The 26058-nt window shown below is 34.2% G+C and overlaps 2 protein-coding genes across 4 annotated transcripts; both read left to right on the top strand.

Annotated features, from left to right (window-relative positions):
• Positions 1 to 26058, top strand: LOC148230862 (FERM, ARHGEF and pleckstrin domain-containing protein 1-like). Of its 3 annotated transcripts, XM_088195197.1 has the most exons (25): positions 1 to 124; positions 3970 to 4175; positions 4242 to 4504; positions 4573 to 4795; positions 4911 to 5034; positions 5098 to 5162; positions 5230 to 5408; positions 5472 to 5635; positions 5711 to 5785; positions 6652 to 6779; positions 6997 to 7169; positions 7249 to 7332; positions 7401 to 7509; positions 22243 to 22413; positions 22485 to 22608; positions 22813 to 22981; positions 23050 to 23494; positions 23565 to 23717; positions 23788 to 23885; positions 23946 to 24075; positions 24145 to 24285; positions 24352 to 24482; positions 24553 to 24695; positions 24766 to 24882; positions 24961 to 26058. In XM_088195197.1, exons 2-25 carry the CDS (start codon positions 4091 to 4093, stop codon positions 25013 to 25015), a joined length of 3549 nt encoding a protein of 1182 aa, XP_088051323.1. In that variant the 5' UTR covers positions 1 to 124; positions 3970 to 4090; the 3' UTR covers positions 25016 to 26058. The 3 variants fall into 3 exon arrangements, 2 of the variants coding, with proteins under 2 accessions (XP_088051323.1, XP_088051324.1); XR_015811079.1 differs by lacking the exon at positions 6652 to 6779; XM_088195198.1 differs by lacking the exons at positions 1 to 124; positions 3970 to 4175; positions 6652 to 6779 and having other exon boundaries at positions 4477 to 4504.
• On the top strand, positions 7518 to 19328 carry LOC148230863 (uncharacterized). Its single transcript, XM_088195196.1, has one exon. It carries the CDS (start codon positions 7533 to 7535, stop codon positions 19218 to 19220), a length of 11688 nt encoding a protein of 3895 aa, XP_088051322.1. The 5' UTR covers positions 7518 to 7532; the 3' UTR covers positions 19221 to 19328.

The raw sequence follows: 26058 nt of genomic DNA, 5'->3' as shown, positions 1-26058 counted from the left end.
GTCAGTCGGCGGGCGTGTTCCGTGTACCTGGGCGTGAGCGGCCGTCGGGGACGACCGAGAGACTCGAACGAGGGAACCGCGGCCCCTGTCGCGCCTACGCCCCCCTAACCCGGACCTGCGAACGGTGAGCCGCACTTCCGCCTTTGCTCCTTTGCGTCGGACCCCGCCCGCTCGTCTGTTTATGCGACAACGACGACGACGACGAACTTCGATTCCGATTCAGATTCATCATATATCGTCGACTATACGGACTTACGTCGACCGTACTCCTCGAGCGAAACCCTGCATATCTGCATTCCTTCATATAACATTAATTGCGTCGCTCGGTAAACATCCTCCATTTTCTCCATCGTCACTGCATCTGACGTGATAAAAAACCACTTATTGGTCAAAGTCGTAACAAAATTGAACATACCCAAATTTCGTATTTGGATATTTCATTTTATTTTTATTTTATAATAATTATATTCATTTGTGGCAAAAGTGCAATTAATGCTGAGATATTTTTAGAAAGCGATTGTCACTGCTTTAAGTTCATTTAGATTTAGATATTCGATGACAGTTTTAGTTTTAAACAAATATATGCATGTTACATAATAACTGTTTACAATGAGATGTTCATGAATATATTTTGCTTGCAAGAAACTTTCTCATTCTTAAGATTATTTGTCAAAGCTAGTCGGATTTCTAATTGCTGACACTGCAATTATTAACTATTTTTTAAATTAATTTGGTAACATTGAACTCTTGCTTCAAATCAACTTATTCAATTATAGATGGACAATAAGTAAATAATACGATTTCATAGCAGTGGTACTGTTAAAGAATGTACTGTGCAACGGTGACTTCAAATATTTGCACTTTATACATTATAAATAAGGTCTTATGCGTCCTTCAATTGATAACAATCAAACTGAAGGCTTAATTGAATCAGAATCAACATACCACATGTGAGAAGCTTGCACAAAAATTAGACGTTAGTAATACAACAGTTCTAGACCACATTAAACAGATATATAATAATATGAAAAATAAACTTGGCAAATGAGGATATTTTTTTCGGCTCTTTTTCAATTTTCAGTATCAAAAATCAATTTATTGTATAATACACATTTGGAAATTTCGGTTGAAAAACAAAAGTGCATATGTTTTTATTATAGTCACTATGGAAGACATCTGTCAATGTTTTATTATTTTGAGCCTTATCAGATAATGTTTTTATTTTGTCCCATTTCTTTATTTTGCAGCTGGTATATAGCTAAGTTTAAACATTTCATTTGGTTAATAATAGTAAAAGAATGGATTTCCTGCTAAAAATTACAAAGTCTTTTTTTTAAGGTAAATATTGTATTGTTCTCTTTTTGGGCGAAAAGTGCATTAATCAGTGACACAGCCAACTTAGGAGTGACACTTCCATGATAACAGTCGAAGTAAAATTAACATGTGATGGTGTAAATTGGCTAATGTCACAAACGTTATTCAGCGATTTACATTTTTAACTCCACGAACATATTGACCATTTCCAGTTGTCTTAAATAAAAATCCTAAATATGACTTGACCCTGATTGTAAGTATTTGAGTTGTGTCGGTCTTCTTCCTAATCGACAATGTCATGCAATGTGAGCTACGCCACTGAATTTTTACAATGATATTGGATCATTGCAATTTTTTAACTCAATTGAAAAATCAGAGCAGTCCATTATCACTTACAAACGATTGCTGCTATCAATGGATGAATCCTTGGAACTCAACTGAACTTGAATGTCCACACTTGAATATTAACGCAGGACAAGCATATTTTTAAATCCGTTGAAGCTAAAAATTTCCCTTTAGCCAAAATAATGAAATTTCAGTTTCGGTAACTTATGTAATTTTGTTTAATGTGAAACATTAAAGTTAGTTATGGTATTCAATCCTCATATGTTGCAACATACCTTTTGCTTCTTGTGATTGAAACATTGAATTGAAAGTTCATTTCGCAATTCGAAACAATGCTGGTTATATAGATAATGATTCACTCATTGTTGACTTCACTGCTATGGGTTTTGTGACACATACCCGTCAGCTCGGTATAAAAAATACTATGTTCGTTCTAGAAAAAAATGAATAGTTGTAAAGAAGTGCTGAAAAGATAGAGATAAGCAATGGTCCCATTCGGTTACACGACAAAACATTAATCACCATAATGTTAACGACTAAACGTTAATGCGACGTAATACTCTGACAAAATGTTAACATTTATATACGTACATATCAGTGCCGGTCGGTGAAATAATTTACCTCTTGATCGCTCGCGTGTTAAGTAACTAGAGTGAATGAGAGATAGAGGCATGCAGTGCATACCTCTACATCTCTTTCACTCTAGTTACTAACACGCGAGCGATCGAGAGGGAAAGTATTTCACCGACCGGCACTGGTACATATATAAATTAATGTTGTTTACTAAATAATAAATTAATATGTATTTTATATTATTATAAAATACATATTCATTTATATAAATAAATGTTGCCATTATGTAGTGTTAACATTTTGTTGGGGAGCATTATGTCACGTTAATACTATGTAGGTTAATGTTTTGTCATGACACCGATTAATACATACTTAATGTTAGAACGTTTGTCTGAAAAAAGAGCGCTATAAATCTCAATGGCATCGAAAGAAGTGGGATTTTGGATTAATAAAAATGTTTTTATGAAGCAACATTAGATCAGGGCGTCATTTCAGCTTTTTTAGAGGGAAGGACCAAAAGTTGGCCAGTTACCGTTTTTTTAACATCTCCATTTCATTAAGATTCATAGTATTTCATTAAATGACAAGTATTTTTCTGACCAGATTCAAGGAGGTCCCTGTTTAGAATCCATCACAAAAGTAGTAAAATCGCACCGTCGCCGTCGCAGTATTAAGACTTTTTATTTAAATATTACGACTTACAATAAGTGAGAATCGAATGAAGCATATCTAAACCGAATTTTGACCAATAGAAGAGCGTAAAAAAAACAATATCCCTTCTCAGATGTCAAAAGCAATAAAATCGTTCCATCGCCGTCGCAGTGGGAACGCTCGTTACTGAGCATTCCCACTGCGACGGCACTGACACGATTTTATTGCTTTTGACTTCTGAAAGGTGATAATTATTTTTGCACTCTCATATTGACCAAAATTCAGTTTGAATATACTTTGACCTACAATCTTATATCAGAAGCTTGCAGTAATATCATATTTTTAAAACAGTGTAATATGGAGAAATAGCGAGATCCAATGATGGTCTGTACTGATATTTGAGTTGGCTTAATTTTTATTTTGGATTTTAATTAGTTAATTTGCGTAGATTAGGTTTGGGTTTGAATAGCAAATGGGTGTTTTGCAACTGTCAAATTGAGCTTCATAGACATTTTAGAGCAGCATATTAATGCCTATGAGTTTAATTATATTTTCGCTAGTAGAAATATATATCTACTGGTGAAAATGTATTTGGATTTTAATAGTGGAACTTTACTGAAAAATACACATTCACTGTAACATTTATACACCTTTTTAATATTTCAATTTCATTAAGATTCATAGTATTTCATTAAATGACATGCATTTCTCTGGTCAAATTTAAAAGGGGGCAAATGCCCATACTTGCCCCCCCCCCTTAAATGACGTCCCTGCATTAGACATAAGTATTTTGATTGTTCAGCTAAAATATCTCATCTGCTTTCATATCATTTTAATTTTTAATTTATTTTCATTTAGGTCAGATAATTTAATATTCTTTGTCAATATCGTATTCATGAAATTTTTATTCTTAACATAACAAGTTTCAATTTGTATCTTATCTGTCTCTTCAAGGTCAATTAGAACTTTATATGAATTTACAGATAAGAACAGAAATGTATCTTCCAATATATTTGAGGTTGCTTTTTATTTTAACCTAAGATGTTATTTTTGATTTTTATTTATTAGATTAATTTCTCTTTTCAGATTTTATTATGTGATCGGTCGCCGATGCTTTGACGCACCAAACGCTGTAGGGTCATAAAGCAGTTATGCATCTGATTCGGTAATATAGTGTTACGACGACGGCAAACGCACATCAGTCACCATGGAATCGGATTTACCTTTGGGAAGTTCAAATTCGACGGGACACTTGTCTTCGGCTGGCATAGGATATGCGGGCACTGGAACGGGTGAGCATCTATACGTTTTGCCGACCTTAAGAGCGAACGTTTCTTAAACGATCGTTTCGATTTCAGGTCGAATGCATCATTCTCTCAGTACGCCCGCGGGAGTGGATTGTGGAGGAAGCAACAGTCTGTTTCGCACTCCGCCAGCGACTCCCAAGAAAGGCGGAAAGATGCTCGCCGTCAGAGTTCAGATGTTGGACGACTCCATCACGATGTTCCAAGTGCAGGCCAAAGCTTTCGGCAGAGTGTTGTTCGATCAAGTGTGTCGCCAGTTGCATCTTCTCGAAGCCGATTATTTCGGTTTGGAATATCAAGAACTCGGAGGAACTAAAGTATGCTTTGTTTATTAATTTGTGACATTTCGTGCGTATCGCCTTTAATTTTATTATTTTTTATTCAGTATTGGTTGGATTTGGAAAAGCCGATATGTCGTCAAGTTGGTCTATCACTGGTGGATCCGTTGTTGAGGTTTTGCGTAAAATTTTATACACCGGATCCTGCGCAGTTAGAGGAAGAGTTCACTAGATATCTCTTTTGTTTGCAAATCAAAAGAGATCTGGCTCACGGTTCCATTCAATGCAACGAGAACACGTCTGCGTTGATGGCTAGTTACATTGTTCAAGGTATGTATAAACCGATAGATTCAAAAAATATCCGACCTTAGTATGATAAAAGTGCAATATAATAACAATACTTATTTAATGTTATAAAAATTATTGAATTTCTATATATTTTCAGCTGAGTGTGGAGATTTCGTTCCAGAAGATTATCCAGACCACACATATCTGAGCAGCTATAAATTTTTTCCAATGCAAGATGCCGATTTGGAGAGAAGAATTATGGAGAATCATAAGAAACACTCGTAATTTGCTTTTTTTATAACTTAATGTTGAAAATTGTTTGTCTAATAAATTAATCTTTTCAGAGGGCAAAGTCCAGCTGAAGCTGATTTGAATCTTTTGGAAACTGCCCGAAGATGTGAATTATATGGTATGTTATTATATATATTGAAATGATAAACTTCTAAGTTCTATTTAACGATTTTATGTAATTTTAGGAATGAAGATGCATCCAGGGAAAGATCTCGAGGGTGCTCCGATCAACATTGCTGTTGCTCACATGGGAATTGTTGTATTTCAACATCTCACAAAAATCAATACATTCAGCTGGGCGAAAATAAGAAAAATCTCATTCAAAAGGAAAAGATTTCTAGTTAAACTGCATCCCGAAGGATTTGTATGTATTTTATCGCATTCATGTAGTTTGAGTTTAAAATTAATTATATTATTATATTTTTAGGGTTACTATCACAAAGATTTGGTCGAGTTTTTCTTTGAAGGTAGAAACGAATGCAAGAATTTTTGGAAGAAGTGTGTAGAAAATCATGGCTTCTTCAGATGTTCCTCCGTTAAAAGAGTCCAAAGGCATAGGACAAGGGTCCTTTCTAGAGGATCGTCATTTAGGTAATTCTATTTGCTTATTTATGTTGCATATGTTATGTATATAATTTTAATAATGCTCTTTTATTGAAATTTTAGGTATAGCGGTCGAACGCAGAAACAAATGGTTGAATTTGTCCGAGATAATTATGTGAAGAGACAAACGTTCCAAAGGTTAGATTTTTGATATAATTATCTTGTAGTAGCTAATTAGCATAAATATAACAATTATATAATGATCAAAGTAATACAAATTTCTAATAAAACATGCTTATAATTATACAGCTTGATATAAAAAACATTTGTCTCAACTGTGTATTTAATACAAAAAAAATGTATTAAAAAAAATGCATGTATATTTTTTTGCATATTATTTTAAGCATAATAATTTAGTATTTATTGCTATTTATATTTTTGTTATTTATACTTTTTTTATTTACTTTTAGATATCGATTGCATTATCAGAATTGCAGTATTTCCCCTTTAGAAATGTAATATTTTTTGCCATTGATAGATTTATTATTTATTTTTTTGTTATTGAATCAGCTTAATTATATAAATAATAAACTGTAATATATTCTTAATTAAATATTAATATAAAAATAAACACATTGCAGCATTTATCAATTTGTATGAATATTGGTGTGCAATTTTTATCCTTTCGCCTAAGTACATAAAAAAACGACAAAATCTGAAATGAAAACAACTCTCCCCTTTAATATGACATTCAGTATATAGTCAATCGAAAGATTTGATTAGATTTTCGCTAAAATTGCTCTCGGTTTGTTGTTAAAAACAAGAGTTACAATTTCATACAATATAGTAGCGATTAATTTGATTATTTATTTTAATTTTTTAATCTATAATTTTCATCACAAATTCAACACAATATAATATGACACATGTATGTTTTCGAACGCCTCGTCCGTGAGTAAAAAACAATAAAATAAAATAAAAACTAGTTAAGGCTAGATATATTTGTGGTCACATTGACCTGTGATACGACCGCTCAGAAAACGTCATCTGTAACTTGTCCGCAGGTCACAGTCGTTCCGCGTAAGCCGCTCTCTGCGATCAAGCCGTGCCAATGTGAGTTCGGGCTCGGCCAATTTGATCAACTCCAGCATATCGGCACACCCGTTGCTTCCACTGCCTCCCGGATCTAATGGTTTGTTTTCATTTCAGTTTTGTTCCCTTGGCTTCTTTTCGTACTCTTCTATCGAAACTCTTCTCGATGTCTATTTTATTTTATGCATGCGTATATTATTTATAAATCTTCATACCAATATATGTACAAAACACTACTGCTGCTGTTATAAACATTAATTTAAATACAGAATGTGTAGGTTTTTGGAGATCTATAGAAATGTTTTACTCTATTACAGCAATATCGTTGGAATGGGACAAGCAACCTCAATATCTGGAGGCTTCTCTGATGATGAAGGGCTACACGGGGGATGCAGCCAGGGAGGAATTAGTACGGAGGAAATCAGAGGGGGCGACGGCACCTCATCGCCAACTCGGTACTCCTACGAATTGTGTTGTCATGAAAGACCAGGTATTTTATTTTTCATTTCTTTTTATTTTGTTTTCAAAAATTAATATTAAATTTTAACAATTTACCAATGTGTTCACAGGCTATCGGATTGGTGACGCACGCGGAAGTCAACCATCACCATACGGGGGATGCGTCTCCTCCGCATCGGACGACGACACCGCTGGTAAGTGTAATTTTTATCTGGTTTTTTTCGTGGGTTCAGAAAATTTATTAATAGCGCATGTTTATCAGGGTTCTCCGGAGAGTACATGGAGCCAATCGACATCTCTGCACAGCAACATCGGTCCAGAAGCTGTTCAAACTCATCATCTGCCTTCCAGCTGGGTCGGCGACCAACAAGGTCAGACAATCATCTCTACCGACATGCCCCTCCCCTCCACTGGCCACCGCCTCTATAGAACCCGATCTCCAACCCCGGTTAGAGAAACGCCCATGTTCAAAAAGTCATCTGAGCGACTGGAATACGAATTGTCTAATATTAACATATATTCGGCCGTATCCGTGTGTCACTCCATACCGGGCGAAAACTCCGGATCTAAACGTAAAATTTGGCAGCGTAGTGCTAGTTGTAGAGAATTATACGACTTTAGTTTCGACGATACGGGTCAAGCTAAGCATAAAATTAAGAAGTCGAAAGCTGCATCTCAATCTGCTAAACTATCCGATACTAATCAGTGCTTTTTTGCAAATTTTGATGGCGAACGTCGCATCGACTCACCCATTACACGATACGACGATTCGCATAGAATTCTTTACAGCGCTGGTGCTTCTAGGAATTCTTCGATCGATATTGAACATAGTACATTAAAATTGTTTCAAAAGGTATTTTCTTCTAGTTATCCGGGTACCTTGCATACTCATAAACGCGAACCGTACAATATGTTCGAATTGGGTGGATCTCAGGATGATATTTCTCATGATAGTTACGAATTGATCGAACGGTCAGACGATGAGTGCTTTCAAGGTATGACGTATGAAAGATATAAAGGCTCACATTCACACATTAACACACGATCATGCTCATTAGATTCAGGTAATTATATACCCTCTGACGATGATAATTCTGGATCTCATTTGGGTTCCGATGTCGACCGTCAACCGGTAGTTAAAACCAAAGTTATTAATTATATAAAATATAAAAGCGATAACGACATTCAATTTGATCCATTTTTAATGGACGATCCTAGAGATTTGCCCAGGGAAAAAATGTGCGTAAGATCCGATGGTAGTTTTTATAAAGAAATAAAAAGAATCTTGGATTCTAGAGCTTCTAGTCAAGAGTCGAAGAGTGATTATTACGATTCGAAAATATCCAAAAGCAGCGGCGAATCGAGTAAAAAGTCGCGCGATAGTGTTTATCATACCGATAGTAAGAAATCTAGAGAGACTATTAAAAGTAAGAGTTCAGACAGATCTGGATCGCATTCGAGTCAAGAATTAAAATCAGATTACGCCGATCATAAAAAAATTAGTTATGAATATGTCGAAATTAAAAAAATTACCAAAAACAACATTATTGAATCTATCTCGCGAACGTCTAGTCAGGATTCAAAAAGTGAATATTACGACACGCATTCTAATTTTCCAATCGGTGATGATAAATTAATGCAAGAAGACTCGGGAATTACTATGACAAAGTCTCACGAAAGCCTAATGAGTGAAATAAATTCTAATTGCGCTAAATCTAACTTTTATAACGTTCAAAATCCATATTCCACTTATCCGAGTAATGTAAAACACAAAGAGATTTCTCACGTTCATTCCATCAGTCTTCAAAATGTGGAAACTGAACAAAGTTTGAGGTCTTATGGAAAGATTGCCGACGATGAAATCAGATCTTCCCCGAGGTGTGTCGATAAAAAACAACAAACACCCACCATCACTGCTACTACAACTCACATATGGCCGGAACAGATTACCGGAATGAGCACTCAAATTGATAGCAGAGCAGCAAAATCATTAGCTTATCAAAGGCAACGGTCTTCAGATGCTGAAAATATATTCAGCTTCGATAAAGAGAAAATTGAATCTCTCACCGGTACGTCTAAACATAAAGATGACGGTATTATGTTGCTAACTGATTCATCCAAGGATTCCGATGTGCCTCTGCCTCGTAAATTACCCGCTATGGACAGTATCGAATATGCAAAATCGAGATCTCAAAATTCCGCTCTTCAATCAGACTTTGATAAATCTAATACGAGCGATTATGCTTTCGTGAAAAGTAATACAAAAAAAGATACGAGAAAGGATGACCTTATTGCTAAGACTCATTTCGAAGAATATAATCCTAAATTGATACTAGATACTAACTCCAGCAGTCGCATAAGCGATGCACAAATGACTTACACTCATGCTACAGTAGAACGGACTAAAAGTGATCCAAATAGTTTGGCGAATCGACAAAGACTCGGTTCCTCATCTAGACGACACGTTTTGATGCACCAAAAATCAATTGACCTGACTCCGGCGGATTCTAGCGACGAAGAATATATATTTCGTCAAATCCCTAGTGCTCCTCCTATATCATCAAAATATAGTCATTTTGAAATGCCAGTCGATTTGGGTAGACCTATTGTGGAAATAACTAAAACGGACTTTGATCTTCCGAAGAACTATTTCAAGGAATTCGATGACATTAAAGCTGGAAAAGATTATAAAAAGCTGGAGGCTGATAAAGATTTTGAAATACCTTACGTGCTTCACAAAATTCATGTTATGAATGGAACGGCACCGACGCCCACATCTTCTAAGCCTGGAATAAAATTAGATATCAATTTTGGAAAAAATTCAAATAAAAATCTCAACGGATCGCGCTGTAGATATCATGATCACCCAAAGTCGCCAAAATCTCCCAAATCACCAAAATCACCCAAGTCTCCGAAATCACCCAAATCTCCAAAATCTCCTAAATCGCCTAAAAATGTTGCAAATATGGAAATCAAACAATCGGCATTATTGGAGCCGGAACCTAAAGATTTCTTATTCACTCAAAATATTGATTTATCTAAAATTGATCCCGTTACATTGGAGATTGATAAAAGTGCTATATCTATTCATCATATGTCGAGTCCGAAGAGAGATATTACAAAGTCTATAGATCCGGCGTTGATGGAGACGCTTAATTCAAAACTAAGTCAAATAGAAAGCGACTCAGCCACCAGTTCAAAAACGGATAGTTTGCAACAAGAGAAGCTCAAATATAAAATTCATAATTTGAACGTACCGAATGTTGTACAAACTAGAGAGAATGTTATGCAAAATCAAGACAAACTAAAAGTGGATGGTAAATATAAAGGTGATAAACCTGCTGTGCCAAAGAGAACTATCAAACCTCGAATGCAGCCAAAGAAAGGAAGCGGGATAAAAACTAAAAATAAACCAAAAACTCGGATCACATCGTTTTCTTCCGACGATGAAAGCTTGGATTCCGACGATGTGTTCGGTTCTGCGGAAGCTACACCAACGAGACTAGAGTTTTCCCCGCCACAGTCGCGCAAAGATATGGAGCCTATTTTACAGTTGGAGTATGATAAAATTACGTCTGGAGCTTGGCATCGCGGTCAAACTATGAGCTCTACAGAAATTGAAGGTTCTCCGCCGCAATGTAGGAAATTAGTCGAATTAGAAGCAAAATATCACCCGCAAGTATTAGATCCAAATGTAGGTAATGCCACTGAATTGCGAAGAATATCCGAGCGCTCTATATCTATACCAAGCTCTGAAGATGATATTGTTACTCAAAAACGAGATAATCTTGAAGTCAAGGAAAAGGAACATACAACTTGGGAATATCATTTGACTGAAAATATACCTTCTCCTATTTTGGAGAGTTGTGAATTTCTTAAATCGGAAGGAGAAGAAGAATTGGCAGATAAGGAAGTAGAGCGCGTTACAACGAGCAATTTTAGATATGCTTTACACGTCGATGACGCTAGAGATTCGATGGATAACGACACATCTAATACAGATATTGGCATTAATATAAATAGTGATTTTGGTATGTCGTTGAGTGATAAATTACGTGATGAATTAATATCTCCAATGCCTCGAAAAAAAGGCGGAACTCCCATATTGTTTGCCCATGCTAGATTAAATCTATCAGAGGGGTCCGTGTTGGCATTGCAGAGACAAAAAGCTACGCAAGAATCACCGACGGCTGGCAGGAGAGCCAAGAGCTTGGATACACCGGTAATTTCTTTACATAGACTCCCACCGATGAATGCCTTTTCTTCAAAGGATGATACCGTTGGGGATTTTGACGAAGAAGGGGAAATTTTGGAAGAAAAAACTATTGTCAATGATGAAATAGTGGAGGACGTAATAGAAGATACTGAAGAAAAGGAAGTAGAAATTAAAGAGGAGGTAGAAGAAAAGGCGCCGACTGTTAAAAGACCTAAAGAACTGGAAAATGTAGTGTTGGATCTTGACGAATTGGAGCTTTTGGAGTGTTTAACAGAATATAGAAGACCAAGATCGTTTAAAAGAAAACCGGAGATATTCAGATCGAAGACTTCAAAGAGTCCTAATAAATCTCCAGGAAAATCTCCAAATAGATCTCCAGTTTCAAAATCTCCACTTTCAAAATCACCATCCCGTTCTCCATGTTCATCGTTAAATTCTCCGAGAGATAGTATACGCAAATTTTCAGATTTAAGTGAAAATGATCAAATAGTTCCCGACATGGAAAAAATTAAGAAGAAGGAGAAAAAAAAACTTCCAAAGGAAAAATTTAATAATAAATCAGATGGAGAATTATCAAAAGATGGTCACATATCTAGAGCGAATCAAAAATCTCCGACGGATTTTCATAAAGGATTACCTCCTAAAGGTAAATCCTTAGATAAATCAGAAGTAAAAAAAAATAAGCCACAGATGTTGATGACGCAGAAATCGTTACCTTCTTCGTTGAAAGAAAGACCTGATTTTTTGACTGTGCCTTCATTAGATATTAAACGAACAAAAAGTCAAGAACTCGAGCAAGTTAAAAGTTCTTGTCCCAAAGAAAAATCTAAATCGATCGAAAAAATGGAAATACGGCGTACGAATAGTAAAGAAAGATCCAAATCTCAAGACGAGAGCGATACGGAAATAGCAAAAAGAAAAGAGAAGCAACAGATGCTTTTTGAAGCAGCATTAAAGCAAACTAAAACCCTAGTGAGTCCTGTGAAGGATACGTTACCTCCATTTCCACCTCCTGAAGACAAAATAGTGGTCAAGACGGAAGGAGACAAAATTATAATCGAAACTGAAATTAAAAGTAAAGTCGAAGATCACGTGTTTATTGCGAAGTCACCGAAAAAACTCGACAACTCTTCTAGTGGAGTTATTAGTAAAAGTTTTGAAGATCAAAAGACAGCACCCAAAAGCAGTAAGAACAACAAAAGCTTTGAGGATAAAATCAGCAAATCATTCGAAGAATATAGGAAGGATGAAATTGAATCTTTACAAAAATCACCTAAAACGCTGTCAAGAAAACAAGAACTCAAACAACAGATGGAAGGAAGAGTCGTTCATAAGAATATAAAGTCCAGAAGTCTCGATAAAAAGATTGATAATCAATTAATCGTCGAAGGTAAATCTAAAAGTCTCGATAGAAACTTCGAAATATCTGATGCGTTTTCTAAAGACTCCGCCTGTTCTAATGAAACTTCAAAATCAGACTTGAATCAAATTGAAATTCAAGACTTTGTTATAAATAATAAGAAGTACGGCGTCCGATCGCCCAAATGCCGTTCTCCGATTAAATCTACCGACAGTGAGAAGTCAGAAAAAGAAGAACGAGTCGTTTTACAAGGGACTAGTTTGGATATATGGTTGTCTGTAGACGAAGACAATAATAGTGAAAAACGTTCTATTTCACCGCAATATGATGAAAATGATATGCAGACAATTATTTTGGAGAGGAGAAAAATTGACATAATCAATAAACAAAGGCAGCTTTCAGAATCATCTGACAGATCAAGGGGAGAATCCGATACAGCTGATCCAAATAAAGAAGATAGTGACGTACCGCAATCCAAGGTTTCCGATGAAAAAAAACTTACACCTGATACTGTTTCTAGAATCATCAGTGAAGAAGAATCTCTAACTGAAGTCAGCGAATTGAAAGTGTCCGATGATAGTAGTCCTATTATACTTCCGATGCCTTATGTTGACACTGAAAGCTCTTTCGACGATCACGAGAATGAGGGTGAAATTTGCAATAAATTAAAAAAAACTCCAATTCCAAATAATAGACAAAAAATTAGCACACCAGATGTTTCGAATAGTGGAATTATTATTAACAAATCGATAGAACAACAAAGTACTTTTGAAGACACTAGTTTAATGGAGTTTTTGAAACATGAAAATTCTTCTCATGTTTTCGAATCTGACGATCCTGATTTGGGGTTTAGGGAAAGGAAGAAGAAAGAACAAACCATGTTTATCGAACCGTTTATGAAGCACAAAACTAAAGTAATTGTGACTCCACCTCAAGAGAATAGTCCCACCGTTGAAAACCTTTCAATTATGGATGCAAAAGAATTGAAATATCAAGAAGACGATTATAATACGAACGATGCATCTGGTACTCATTTAGGTACACAAATGCGCCGCACAGAATTTTTGAAATTGAGCGCCGATAAATCTAAAAGTTCCGAATCGACTTCTTGGACGAGTGTCGAAAAGGAGAGTCCTTCGAGTATGAAGGATATGAAAGGGAGTTCAATCGAAGAAGAGTCGAGCCTTAGTTGTTCGATTGCCAGACCCCTCGGTATTTCTCAAGATGTAGAAAAATTAAATAAAAAAGCCAAAAACGATTTGAAGATATCTATAAACCTCGATGATGATAATCTTAAGAAGTCAGCATCCAGTGAATTGTATAAAACTCCATCGCCTTCGTCGCCTTTTATGGAGGTTACCAACGGTGAAGGTTTCAGGAGTCCTAGAATAATCCGTAAATCTCCGACTCCTACTTTAGAGAAGCAGGGTCAAGTCGATTCACAAAAGGCTCCTTCCGACTCAGATTCTAGTTCTGAAAGTCATCACAAAACTGCAAAAAGAATATTCAGTACAATAGAAAGTGGTTATGAGATTCTATCCAATAAAACTACTTCAGATTCATACGAGTCGACGTCGACTAGAATCTCCGATTCTGAATTTATAAATGTGCCGCCGCCTTTAGAGTACGGATCTAGTCGACAAATGTTGAAAAATACAAAAATTGAAATTATGGTTTCTCAAGATGATCAAAAGCATCGAGTAATGATCGACAATTATTCCGAAGATAGGCCTAGAAGCTACGATGCTCCGGGTAAAGTTAAAATTACGGAACAAAAAGCTTCCACGAGAATATCATTAGATACAAAGGGTTCGTTGAGCGTGGAAGATAAAAAAATGAAGAAGGGAAGATTAAAAGATGAACAAAAAAGTTCTTCAAAATCTAGCGTCGACTCTAAAGGGTCGCTTAGCGTGGAATCGAGAGGATCTTTCGAAACGGAGTCTAGCTCCGGTTCATTAGGCGCTGCGTATCGAAGAGGCGATGTTGAAAAAGAACTTAAACCTACTTGGCGTCCGTTCCTTGTCGGTTCGGGAAGCGATGGTAGCTCGAGTATAGAAGAGGGTTGGATTCCACCCGACGCCGATGGCATAGAGTCGTTCGTTAATAAAGAATCTTTAGATTTCTCTAATCATCGAACAATGAACGATTTCCAAACGTTCACACCGCCTAAAAACGTCTCATATTCTACAGGCACATCTAAAGATTCATCAGATACTGATTTTACCGACGATTTTGATTTACCTCCAAATTTTACATGTTCTTCTACAAATACTAGTGTTAGTATGGCTACGCCAGATTTGATTATTAATTACGGAGCGAACTTTAATGTTTCTAGAACATTGTCGAGAATATCTGAAAGGAGTACTAATTCTGAAAAATCTAGCGGCGATGACGATTCTACGAAAGCCTCCCATTCCGATAGTTTGAACGATGAATCTGTAGCTTCTAGCGATCATCAACCGAGTCTAAGTTCTGATCCTCCGAGTAATTTGGCATACGTTTCCGACACTGATAGAAGAACCTCAGCCGAAATGCCCGATATACCCATCGATCAAGGATTGGCAGATAAAATTTACGAAATGTACACAGGTCAGACAGTTTCCGATGGAGACGGCACAAAGAAGCATAGGTTTACCGTTGAAAGAGTTAATGAAAGTATGTACTTTTCGACTTTTATCGATTCAAAAGAAAAAAAACAGGATAAAAAGTCTGCACTGACAAAAATAAACATAGAATCTATGTTGAGTTCTGAGAGTCAAGAGAGTGACGATTGGCCATTACCTGAACTTCCAAAAGGCAGTAACGAATTGAACGATAATACAAGTCAAAATTTAAGAGAATTAAACAGAGGCGTCGAGTCTATTCAGCAGGTTCCCAAATCTATATTCTGGAAGAATCAAACTGCTAAATCAATCGATTCAGAGATATGGCCTTCTCCTCCCAGTAGTTTGTTGGAGACGCCTATTGTAGAAAATGTTAAAACCTATTTTATGGATACGAGACAACAGACTGCTCACAAGGTGTTGTTGACAGATTCTCTTATCGATAAAACTGTGCTAGAATATAATGAATCGGATGAAGAAAATCCTGCTTTTAACACTGAAGACAATTTGAGCGACGAAATAGAAAAAGATTATAGATCAAGGGATCATCATAATAAGGTTTTATATTATAAACGGGACTTTAATGAGGAAGATAAGGAGCTGCCGGAAAAACCATCATCTAGTGGTAGTGCAACTTTAACTCGACCGCAAAAATCTATTCCAAAGTTATATACTAAACCTATATCTTATGAAGAAACGAGCTATATGGTCGAACCTCTGAATTCCAGCGAAGAAACGACATGCTTAAAATCATCAGTCGTACCGATGTATGATAGATCATGTTTGACAAATACATTAACGTCTGCGTTGAATATTGGAAGCTGTTGTTCTCAAAATCATCCCAAGTTTCCTGAAAGCGAGAATGTGTTCGAAGATTCAAGCAATCGAGTTATAATGGCACAACCTACCAGATCGCCTCAAAATCATAGCCCAATATCGGAAGATGACATATATTTTAACGACGACGTGTTCGGCGGCAGCGTTAAATCTGGATTATCACCTGAAAATGAAAAATGCCTGCATCCTTTTATTTCCCACAAATATTCACACGGTTCTAATAATTCGGATACGTCCATCGACGATTTACTGTCGCAAACAAACATTGAGGAGTTTCCGGCTGCAGGCTCGCGATTGAGTGTTGCTTCGTGCAAACGTTGCAGCCACAGTAGTCATTCTGAAGAAGAGACCAGTTCTTTTGGCACCGATTTAGACGGTACGGTAAAGATGGGCATACAACAGAAAAAGTGCACTCATAGTTCACACTCAGAAGACACGTCGATAGGTCTTAGCATATCCGAGTGGTCAACCGGTACCAATACCGTGAGGCAATATGCCAATTTATCTGCTTCCGAATCGATATCTTGCGTCTCTAACTTATCAGGAGCGAAAAGCGAAAAGTCGGCCAATAAGAGCAGCGATTTTTCGTCGAATATCAGTGTAAATGTTAAATCTGTCGATAACAGCGGTAAACCAACGCTTCATTCTAATAATAAAAGTAGCTCGGATAATTTATCTTACGACATCAACAAGTATGACAAATTGTGCAATTCCGAAACTTTGTCTAGTTCTAAAAAACAAATTGGTAATGATTCAAGTTCTGGCACTAAAAGCGATAGCACTTTAACTTTAGCTCAGTCAATATCGGAATGGTCGAGTACAAGTAATACACTGGTGCCTACTATGATGGAACCGCTTCCTGCCCAAAAATTTGAATTAGACGCTGCTGAAGTTCGCCTAGCCGATAATCGCGGTGAAATGCAACTTCCGATCGACCATGACTCCACTGTTTCGCAAAATATCATTGGGAACATTCATTATTCGCAAAGCGAAAGCGATAAATCAAGCTCAAGTAGTCACATTTCTAAGAAACCTTACGATTCTCCGAGTTCCCAAGACCATAGAGACGACGATGCCATTCAAGACGCGTGTAAATATGAACATAATTTAAAACATGCAGTGAAGAGTTTCAGTTGTGACGAACAATCCAATAAAGAAAAGGCTCACGCTTTTAATCAGCGTTGTCAGAGTGAAGATAGTACAGTCTTGAATCAATACAAGATACTTTCACCTCAGGCGGACTTTACTGCAAGACAAAGCTCTCAACTTTATAGTCAAGATGAGAAACTTTCGTTGAGATATCAAAGTCAGAATTTCTCAAATTTCCAAGATGTTCGTAATAAGATTTTAACACCCGACGGTAAATCTCTAACGAAACACTCGAGCTACGATGATAAAACCTTGTCTAAGAATCAAATTAAAGAATACAAGTTCTCACAACAATATAGAATGAAAACCAAGAGTCGATCATTCCACGAACACCTTTTGGTGTCTCCGGAAGGTTTGAGTCACGCGGTGCCCCAGCATTTGACGAAAGAAAACGTGACAAACTTACCTGGAAATCTGTGCGCTTTAGATAGGTCAAAAACTCCATTGAAATTGTCGAAATGTTCGCCTTATTATTCCAGCAGCTTAAGTTCTGAATCTCCTCCGATACAAACTAATAAAACGCCTACTAAAAAAACTATTTTAATGCGTAATTTGAGTATGAAGAGTCCTCCGAGTGGAAACGATACGGATAGTTCTCTCGATTTAGTTCACGATCCCAAGGAGAGAATTCGCAATTATCGCAGAAGACGTCAGGCATCTAACAAAAAAATTAAAATCGAAAAGGATAAATATCCCGAGCACAAGGACAGAGATGATGCTATGCACGATCTTTTAGAAGAAGACATTCCTAAGAGTCAAAATTCTTCAGAAGGAGACAGAACGTCTCAATCCGATCTTTGTAAAAGAAGTGGCGAAACCGGTAAAGGAGCCGAAAGCTCAGAGTGTTCCGAAGGTTACGTTCCTGAATTGGAATCCGGATCGTCGGAAATGTCAAAAACGGATTATCAGGAATGCCAAAGAAATTTTGATTACGATGAAAATCAAGACGTGTACGATGATATCTATGCAAAAATTCCTAATTTAGGTTTTGACGAACCTTATCCGCATTTCGCCGACAATCAAGAGCCGAGGTTTAGAGGTATAGAAGAGCATTTTACGACTATGTCGGATTCTTTTAATAAGCGGTACGAAGGGTTCGAAGCATCTGGCGATGAAGATGAAATGGGATATCCGCGATTCGATAGATTCGGACGTTTGAGACATCCGTACTTGAATAGTGAATCTTGCGCTGAATCTAAACCGTACTGCGAGGATAAAGAAGATGATAACGAATATTGCAGCGGTGGAAGTCGACATTCTTCTATTAAAAGAAATAAATCCGCCAAGGGGTACATATCCAGTTCATCGCACGATTCGTCTTATCATTCTCAAGCGGGACCGCATTATCCCACAGAGATGTGTTTGCCGATCGAGAAAGACGGCGATTACGAAGACGACGACGATCAACCTGGTCCAAGTTCAGATTTGCCTTATCAATTGGATACGTTTGTGTATCAAACGAAAACGATAAAAAAATCACCAAGCGGCTCAAAGATAAGCAAACACACTTTTACTCAAGAAGAGTCGCATTCTTCTTACAGCGGATATGACAATTCTGCAAATAGAAACTTCGAGCTGCAGTCCTACCAAGACAATTACGAGTACAACCCGTCGGAGATGTTCAATATGCAAAAGGTGTATCCGCAGTACGATATGTACGAGATGGTCGAATCGGGCAATTCGTATTACGATGAGAGTGATGGGTCTAATGTCGGTTATGACGATCAGAAAGTGCACAACGAAGAATTGCTCCGTTTAGAAGCCGAGCGTGTTGAGACTGACGCGGTTCAGTATCGTGTTAGGCCTGCTTACATATCGGAGCCGAGCTTCGAGGGTTCCGAACACAGTTTCGACGTGTCGTCTATACCGCCTCCTCTGCTATCGGAGGAGGAGGACGAGATTCAGAATGATCATTGAAAAGTTTAGATAAATCAATTATTATTTAATGTTTTAGAGCATGATCTATATATTATCGCTTATAAAGTTTCCTTGTTGTATTCATTCACACACATATATACACACATATTCTCACCAGGGTATCTATGTTTTTTAGGAAATAAGTAATAGGTATAGATAAATTAATGCGCACGTTCAATGAGATTTTTTGCTAAAAAAATATCTCTTTTTTGCTACAAAGAGACGATAACTTGATTTATATGTAATCGAGACGATTTCATATTAATCATCTGATTTTTTGTTGTATTAAATTCATGATTTTTAAATATTTTAGATTTTTCAAATTGTATTTTTATTATTATGTTTATGCACAAGATGTGTATCTAGATGAATTTAAAAATTTTAATATTGGTTTTTAAATTTTTTTAATCAGGTTCTTATCTCTTCGTAGGAAAAATATTGCAGTGTAATCAGCGATGCTTTTGCCTGTTTTTGATGAAAAGTATTTGTAGCACATTTTTTGATAAATTGCAAAAATGCACAATACTATGTATGTTCTTATAATGTATCGTGAATTAAGACAATCGCTACACAACTACAGTACACTAAAAATTAACGGGTCCACATTGATCTGTTTTGATCAGGAATAAAATGCAGATTCATACAAATGTTTTTAATAATGACGAAAGTAGCAACAATCCATGTAACGTTATCTTATCATCCCCGAGGCTCTGTGAGACTTTACCATTTATAATGAATAAGAGTCATTTTTATATCGAATTTGATCTTAGCCAGTTAATGCTATTTATATATACGCGAATGATATAATTAACAGTATTAAACAAAAAATAATGTACAAATATTAATCATCGTTTCTATACAAAGTATAGTAGTAGCTATACGGTTGGTAAAGAAATATATTATATATGAAAATATAAAATTTATTTCTTTTTAATGCAATAATATTTATTTAGCGTATATACATAATGTGTATTTAAAATATTTTAATGTGATTTTTTTGCGGTTAATTAATATTAATATATTCATATTAACTCGAATGACTTAATAATCCTATATAGGTGTAATTTTAAATTTCCCCATTTGAAACTTAGCAATATTAATGGTTTTTAGTATATAAATTTACATGTATTTAACTTATGGCCTATATTGATTCTCTACATAATTTTATATAGTAAATATATATTATGTAATAACTATTATTATATTGTAAGAGTATATACATATATTATATAAATAAGTAATGTATTTGAACACAGTTTATATAGCTAACAATTATAGTTAGAACTGATTATATTATATATACAATTTAGTATTATTAATTCATACAAAGACGGCATACTAGTATTGTTTTATATTATTAATAATAATTTTGAGGATTTTCTTTCAATCGGATCAACAATATATAAATACATAAACGAAAGCTATTAGTATATTATAAATAAATATATACATATGCTAGTATGTGCATATATACATAACTAATATTTTGCTATGTTTGTTCTTATAGAAAAAATATATATTTTGAAATCTTTCATTGTAAAATTTCACATTATAGATTTTTCGTTAGAGTTAGGCATATTGAAGCGCTTCGATTGAAAAGCTCTATATTTTCATGTATTTTATTAATTTATATATTTTGACATGAATGCAATTCACCAATTTGATGTTTAAGAGTAAAATCTATTATTGAAAATTCTATAAAAGAGATCCTCGCTAGTCGGTTTGTAAATAATTTTTAAAACACGAAATTAATCGATTTAATCAATGTATCATTAGTTGAATCGTATCTAGTCAAATATTATTTAACAATAATTAAATTTTAATTGGAAACATTAAATGTTTTTAGATGTAATTTGATAAATATGCTTTATTTTATTATATAACTTTATGAATATGTTTCATGGTTTGACTTATTTATATATAGTTGGTTGTCGACGCTATTATCTGTTTTTCGCTGATGTTGTTGAATTATTATTAATACTGTAAAAATGTCAATTAACGAATCGTCATAATGACTGACATATGATCAAAATTTTGATTTTGAACAGTGAATCAGCGAGTTAAGATCATACGAATTATCTTATTATTTCGAATTTCTTAGGTTTTACTATATTAAAATATTATGTTCCTAGATAGTACAATAAGAGGACCTATCCCTTCTTCCTAATAAAAAAAAACGATAATTAACAAGTGATAAATATACTCACATAGTGACAGTTAAAGGCATACATACGCTTTTGAACGGCCAAACTTTTTAAAACTGACGGTACAGCCTTTTTTGAGGTTTGCGACTATAGATTGTGCCAACGGAGATTCTATTGTGATAGATTAACTTTTGTTGTTGACAAAAAAGTTTAATTAAACAATATTATTAAATATATTATATAGCTCTAGTGTAACCCTGTTATTTTATTTTATTTACGTCATAGTATATTTTTATGACAATTTATTATGTTTATAAATATAGCATTGTCTTTGAGTCTGTTTTACACACGAGTATGTGTTTAGCATTATTATTATGTGATTTTTAAAAATAAATGATGCTTATGATCGGTGATGAGTTATTAAGTTTTATACTGTTATTTGTTATGTCGTTTATTTTTAAGGATTTACTTTTTGTGTGATTATAAATCTAATTGTGATAGTTTAACGTTTAAAACTAATAACGTAAAAAAGTATGTAACTAAAACTTCAATCAGTATTATTTCATATGTATACATAATAATTAACGAGCGTATTCCTCATTTTGAGATAAATTTTATTGAAAATAAAAATTTCAGATAAACAGCCAAATCTTTTTAATGCTCATTTGTTATTTTTTTATTTAATAATAATTTTAATTCATACTTTTTATTTTTGGTTGTATTTCCGTACCCCTTTTGTTTCGTATTTTATTGCTTACATACCTTGGATTTGATGTAAGTGAATTTTGATAAATTAAATATTACTATGACTCAATTTTATATATATATAACGACATTATAAATTATATTGATTATTAATTTTATCTCTCGACTTACAGATGTAAAGGATGAGACTGATAAGAGTATCAAGCCCGAACATCAAGCAAATGGTTCTCATACAAGCAACGGGGACGCGACACCAAATTTGAACGGTAACTATGTGAATATGCCAGTGAAAGACAGTGAACAAGTATTCGAGGAAAAATCGACGCATTTAAATAATGGCATAGGTGGGTATTTTTTTTATTTAAGTCTGACATTTTGTAAATGTATCTATATAAATAAATTTTATTTTATATAGATAAGACAGGAAATACGGGAAGAAATCAGTTAAACAGTGACTCAAGCTACAGCATCGATGTGCTCAGCGGCGGTGAGAGTGAATATGAAAGCTTGAGGAAAAGAAAACCTGGACAAGCAGACACGTAATTATATTTATTCTCTTATTTAACAATTATTTGTAGTCGTGTAATTTTATTTTGGTGCGCTAGTTTATTTGTGACACTTTTATTGTTGTTTTTTTTACTATATGTATATATATTTTCGTTATGTTCATTTTTACTATTTTGAATTTTATTGCACTTTTAAGGTTTCTATTGTACTCACTCTCGAATATTTTTTATTTATAGCTTAGATAGATTGATTAGACCGATGGTGAATAGTGAATCCATTCAAACAAACTCGGACACGATCGAACAGAGGAAGAAGCGTTTTCCGGCCGACAAGAACTTCTTCATTACTAAAGAACTATTGATGACGGAACGCACTTATAAAAAAGATTTAGAAGTCATAGCAACAGTGAGTTATTTCACACGTTACTGATTTATTTAATATGTATATGAAAATAACGTAAGTGTATTTATCAGATGTTCCAAGATAAACTATCGATAGAGAGCGAGAAGCACTGGAACGACGGATCGTTGTGCGAACTGATCAAATCTTTGATCATACAACAAACTGCTTTTCTTCACTCGTTAGAAAGGAAGCTTTGTACTCGGATTCCGCAAACAGAGAGCAATAATTATGGAGACGCAGTGGAAAGTAAAGTTTTGACCGGAAATCTATCGGACATGCACTACATCGGTCAGCTGGTGCTCGATCATCTATCCGAAGCGTTTCCGCTATACGAACGCTGGATTTTGGAGCACTTGGACTTTTTGATGAAACTTGAAGAAACATGCGGCGAATCGCCGTCTTTCGAAAGAGTCTGTAAAGAGATTGAGACGCAAGAGAAGACTTGTTATCTTCCTTTGTATGTTTTTATTCTAAAACCGCTCTATAGATTGTTGCAATACAAACAACTTTTATCACGTGAGTGCTTTGTTTTAATTCATATGTTTGCTTTTACTTTTTCTCTTTTAAACTAATAATTGATTTGTAGGTGCAATTGATCTTTACAACACGACTGACGAAGAATATAAAATATTGAACGAGTGCCTCTCATATATGGATTTACTTTGCAATAGATTAGAAGAGATTCTTCCCAATAGTTTGAATTATACGTATTTGTGTCTGCTGCGCAGAGATGTTGATGGTATTTTATTATTATATATATCTTTAAGCTAGAATTGAATATATAAATAAAATTTAATTTTTATTCTCAGGACTAGAAAGCTTAGTTATACCTGATAGATTTTTTATTAGACAAGGCTGTCTCTTCAAATACACAAGCAAAGGTCCTCAACAAAGAATGTTTTTCTTGGTGAGTTGTACTTTGAATTTTATATATATTTTCACACACTAATCAATGTTTCTTTTTCAGTTTTCTGACATATTAGTTTACAGTAACAAAGGCACATCTTCACATCAACAGTTTAAAGTTCACGGTATTATACCAGTTTTTAGTATACAAATTGAACATGCTGAATATTCAAATTCATTTTCAATATACGGTTAGTATTGTCTTATAGTTTTTATTTTTTTTTTACATGTTAAGTGTTCATATTTTTATAATATTTAAGGAGGTGGACGTGCTATGACTCTAAGTGCAAATTCTTCGACCGAACGAGATATTTGGATGTCCGAAATAGAAAAGGCTGTCATTAACGCCCGAAGTGGTTCACAAGAGAATATCCCACTTTCTAGAAATATGACAGCTTCAAGTGCTTAAAATTAATAATAATAATATATAAAATAAACGACTATGTTTTAAATACGACTATTTATAGGTTCAGCTGAAGAATTAAATGAACATTTCGAATCGTCGGGTATGTCTTTGCAGAGAAGTAATACTTTGGCCCACGTATGTTGGCATCGTAACATATCGTTATCTTGGAAGCATTTGACAATAGCTATGGAGGTATTTATATAATTGATTTGTAATTTAATAAATATATAATAATATTAATGTATTCATTGTTGATATTTAGAATGAGCTTTCTGGTTATTTATTAAGAAAGTTTAAAAATTCTCAAGGATGGCAGAGGTTATGGGTAGTATTTGCATCTTTTTGTTTATACTTTTATAAAACTTGTCATGACGATTATCCGTTGGCGTCTTTACCTTTGCTTGGGTTTGTATTTTTAAAATATATATGTATTATATGCATAATACATACGTATTAATTGTAATTTATTTTTCAGTTACACGGTAACTAAACCAAACGAGAAAGACGCAATCAATAAAGATTTCGTGTTTAAACTGATTTTTAAAAATCATATATATTTCTTTAGGGCTGAAAGTGAATATACTTATCAAAGGTATTTTTTTAATATGTACAATATTTTTACTTTTATTATAGTCTAGTATATGTTATTAATTAGTTTTATTTTTTTTAGATGGATGGAAGTGATCGGAAGTGCCACAACTCAAACATCAATTAACTATAATTGATGTGTGTATACTTTATTATGTTTTCGGCAGCTATTTACATCGAATTTTTCAAGTTGTCGAATTTTAGATAATTTTATGTATACTTTGATTTTATCAAATTTAAAAGAATATTACGAATATATTATATATAACAATATTGATAGGAAATATTGAAAACTAATCGCACGCAAACTAGATTTCATTATTATGTATAATACTTTATAATGTATAAGCTAACACCAAAAAATTATTATATTTATAAAAAATCATGTGCCAGATTATTGTATTATATTATGACGTTTTAATGTGACAACCGTCCGAAAACTTAAATTTTAAAAATCTTTTCTCAATTTTGGTGCTGATTTTTCGCCATGTTTATTTTTTTTAAATAATGTTAAAGTTTATATGTGATTGATTATTACCAAAAATGTATAATCAAATGTGTTGTTGCTGATTAGTTATTGTTATATTTCGTGAAATAAAACATATGTGCATCAATTGTTATAAAATTCAATATGCATAACTATTTATTTCATTTTTAGATAAAATTATAATTAGAGAAATATAATCATTCAAGTATTTAGACTGAATAATAACATTTCATTAATATATAAATTATAATCTCAAATATATGTTGGTTAATAAGTTGTACATTTCATTTGTGAAGACTTTAATTTAAAAAAAAACTATGCTGATATACTTTTATTGTTAACCAGGGTCGTTAATTTATATTTTTAAATATACTTAAAGGAATACATTCCATTTTTTTGTATAATTATAAAGACAATTTTTCAATCGCATTTGTTTTGTAACCTGCCATTTATTAATGATATTAAATTTACATAATGTACTTCCAAAATACCATTCCAAATGTTTGCAATAGTATTAAAAACGACCCTGTGAACTTTTTATCTTTGGATTATTATTAGTTTGATATAAAAACAATAAAGATGCAATATTATTGTTTAGATTTCTATTATAAAATATTTAAAAACTTGTGAATACTATTTCGATGTTAAATTGTATGTTGTTTTTGTCAAAAAAATATAATTTGAAGATCTGTA

The sequence above is a fragment of the Plectrocnemia conspersa genome, unplaced genomic scaffold (genome assembly GCF_051122295.1).
Source record: "Plectrocnemia conspersa isolate PC_06_02 unplaced genomic scaffold, ASM5112229v1 ptg000010l, whole genome shotgun sequence".
Taxonomy (NCBI): Eukaryota; Metazoa; Arthropoda; class Insecta; order Trichoptera; family Polycentropodidae; genus Plectrocnemia; species Plectrocnemia conspersa.
Note: the sequence above shows the minus strand (reverse complement) of the source record. Positions and strands in the feature narration are given on the sequence as shown.

Coding starts and splice junctions, on each gene's coding strand:
- LOC148230863 (XM_088195196.1), top strand. CDS start 7,533: ATGCCCCTCCCCTCCACTGGCCACCGCCTCTATAGAACCCGATCTCCA.
- LOC148230862 (XM_088195197.1), top strand. CDS start 4,091: ATGGAATCGGATTTACCTTTGGGAAGTTCAAATTCGACGGGACACTTG. Junction 5,409..5,471: donor AACTGCATCCCGAAGGATTT/GTATGTATTTTA, acceptor TTATATTTTTAG/GGTTACTATCACAAAGATTT. Junction 24,076..24,144: donor AAATTCATTTTCAATATACG/GTTAGTATTGTC, acceptor ATAATATTTAAG/GAGGTGGACGTGCTATGACT.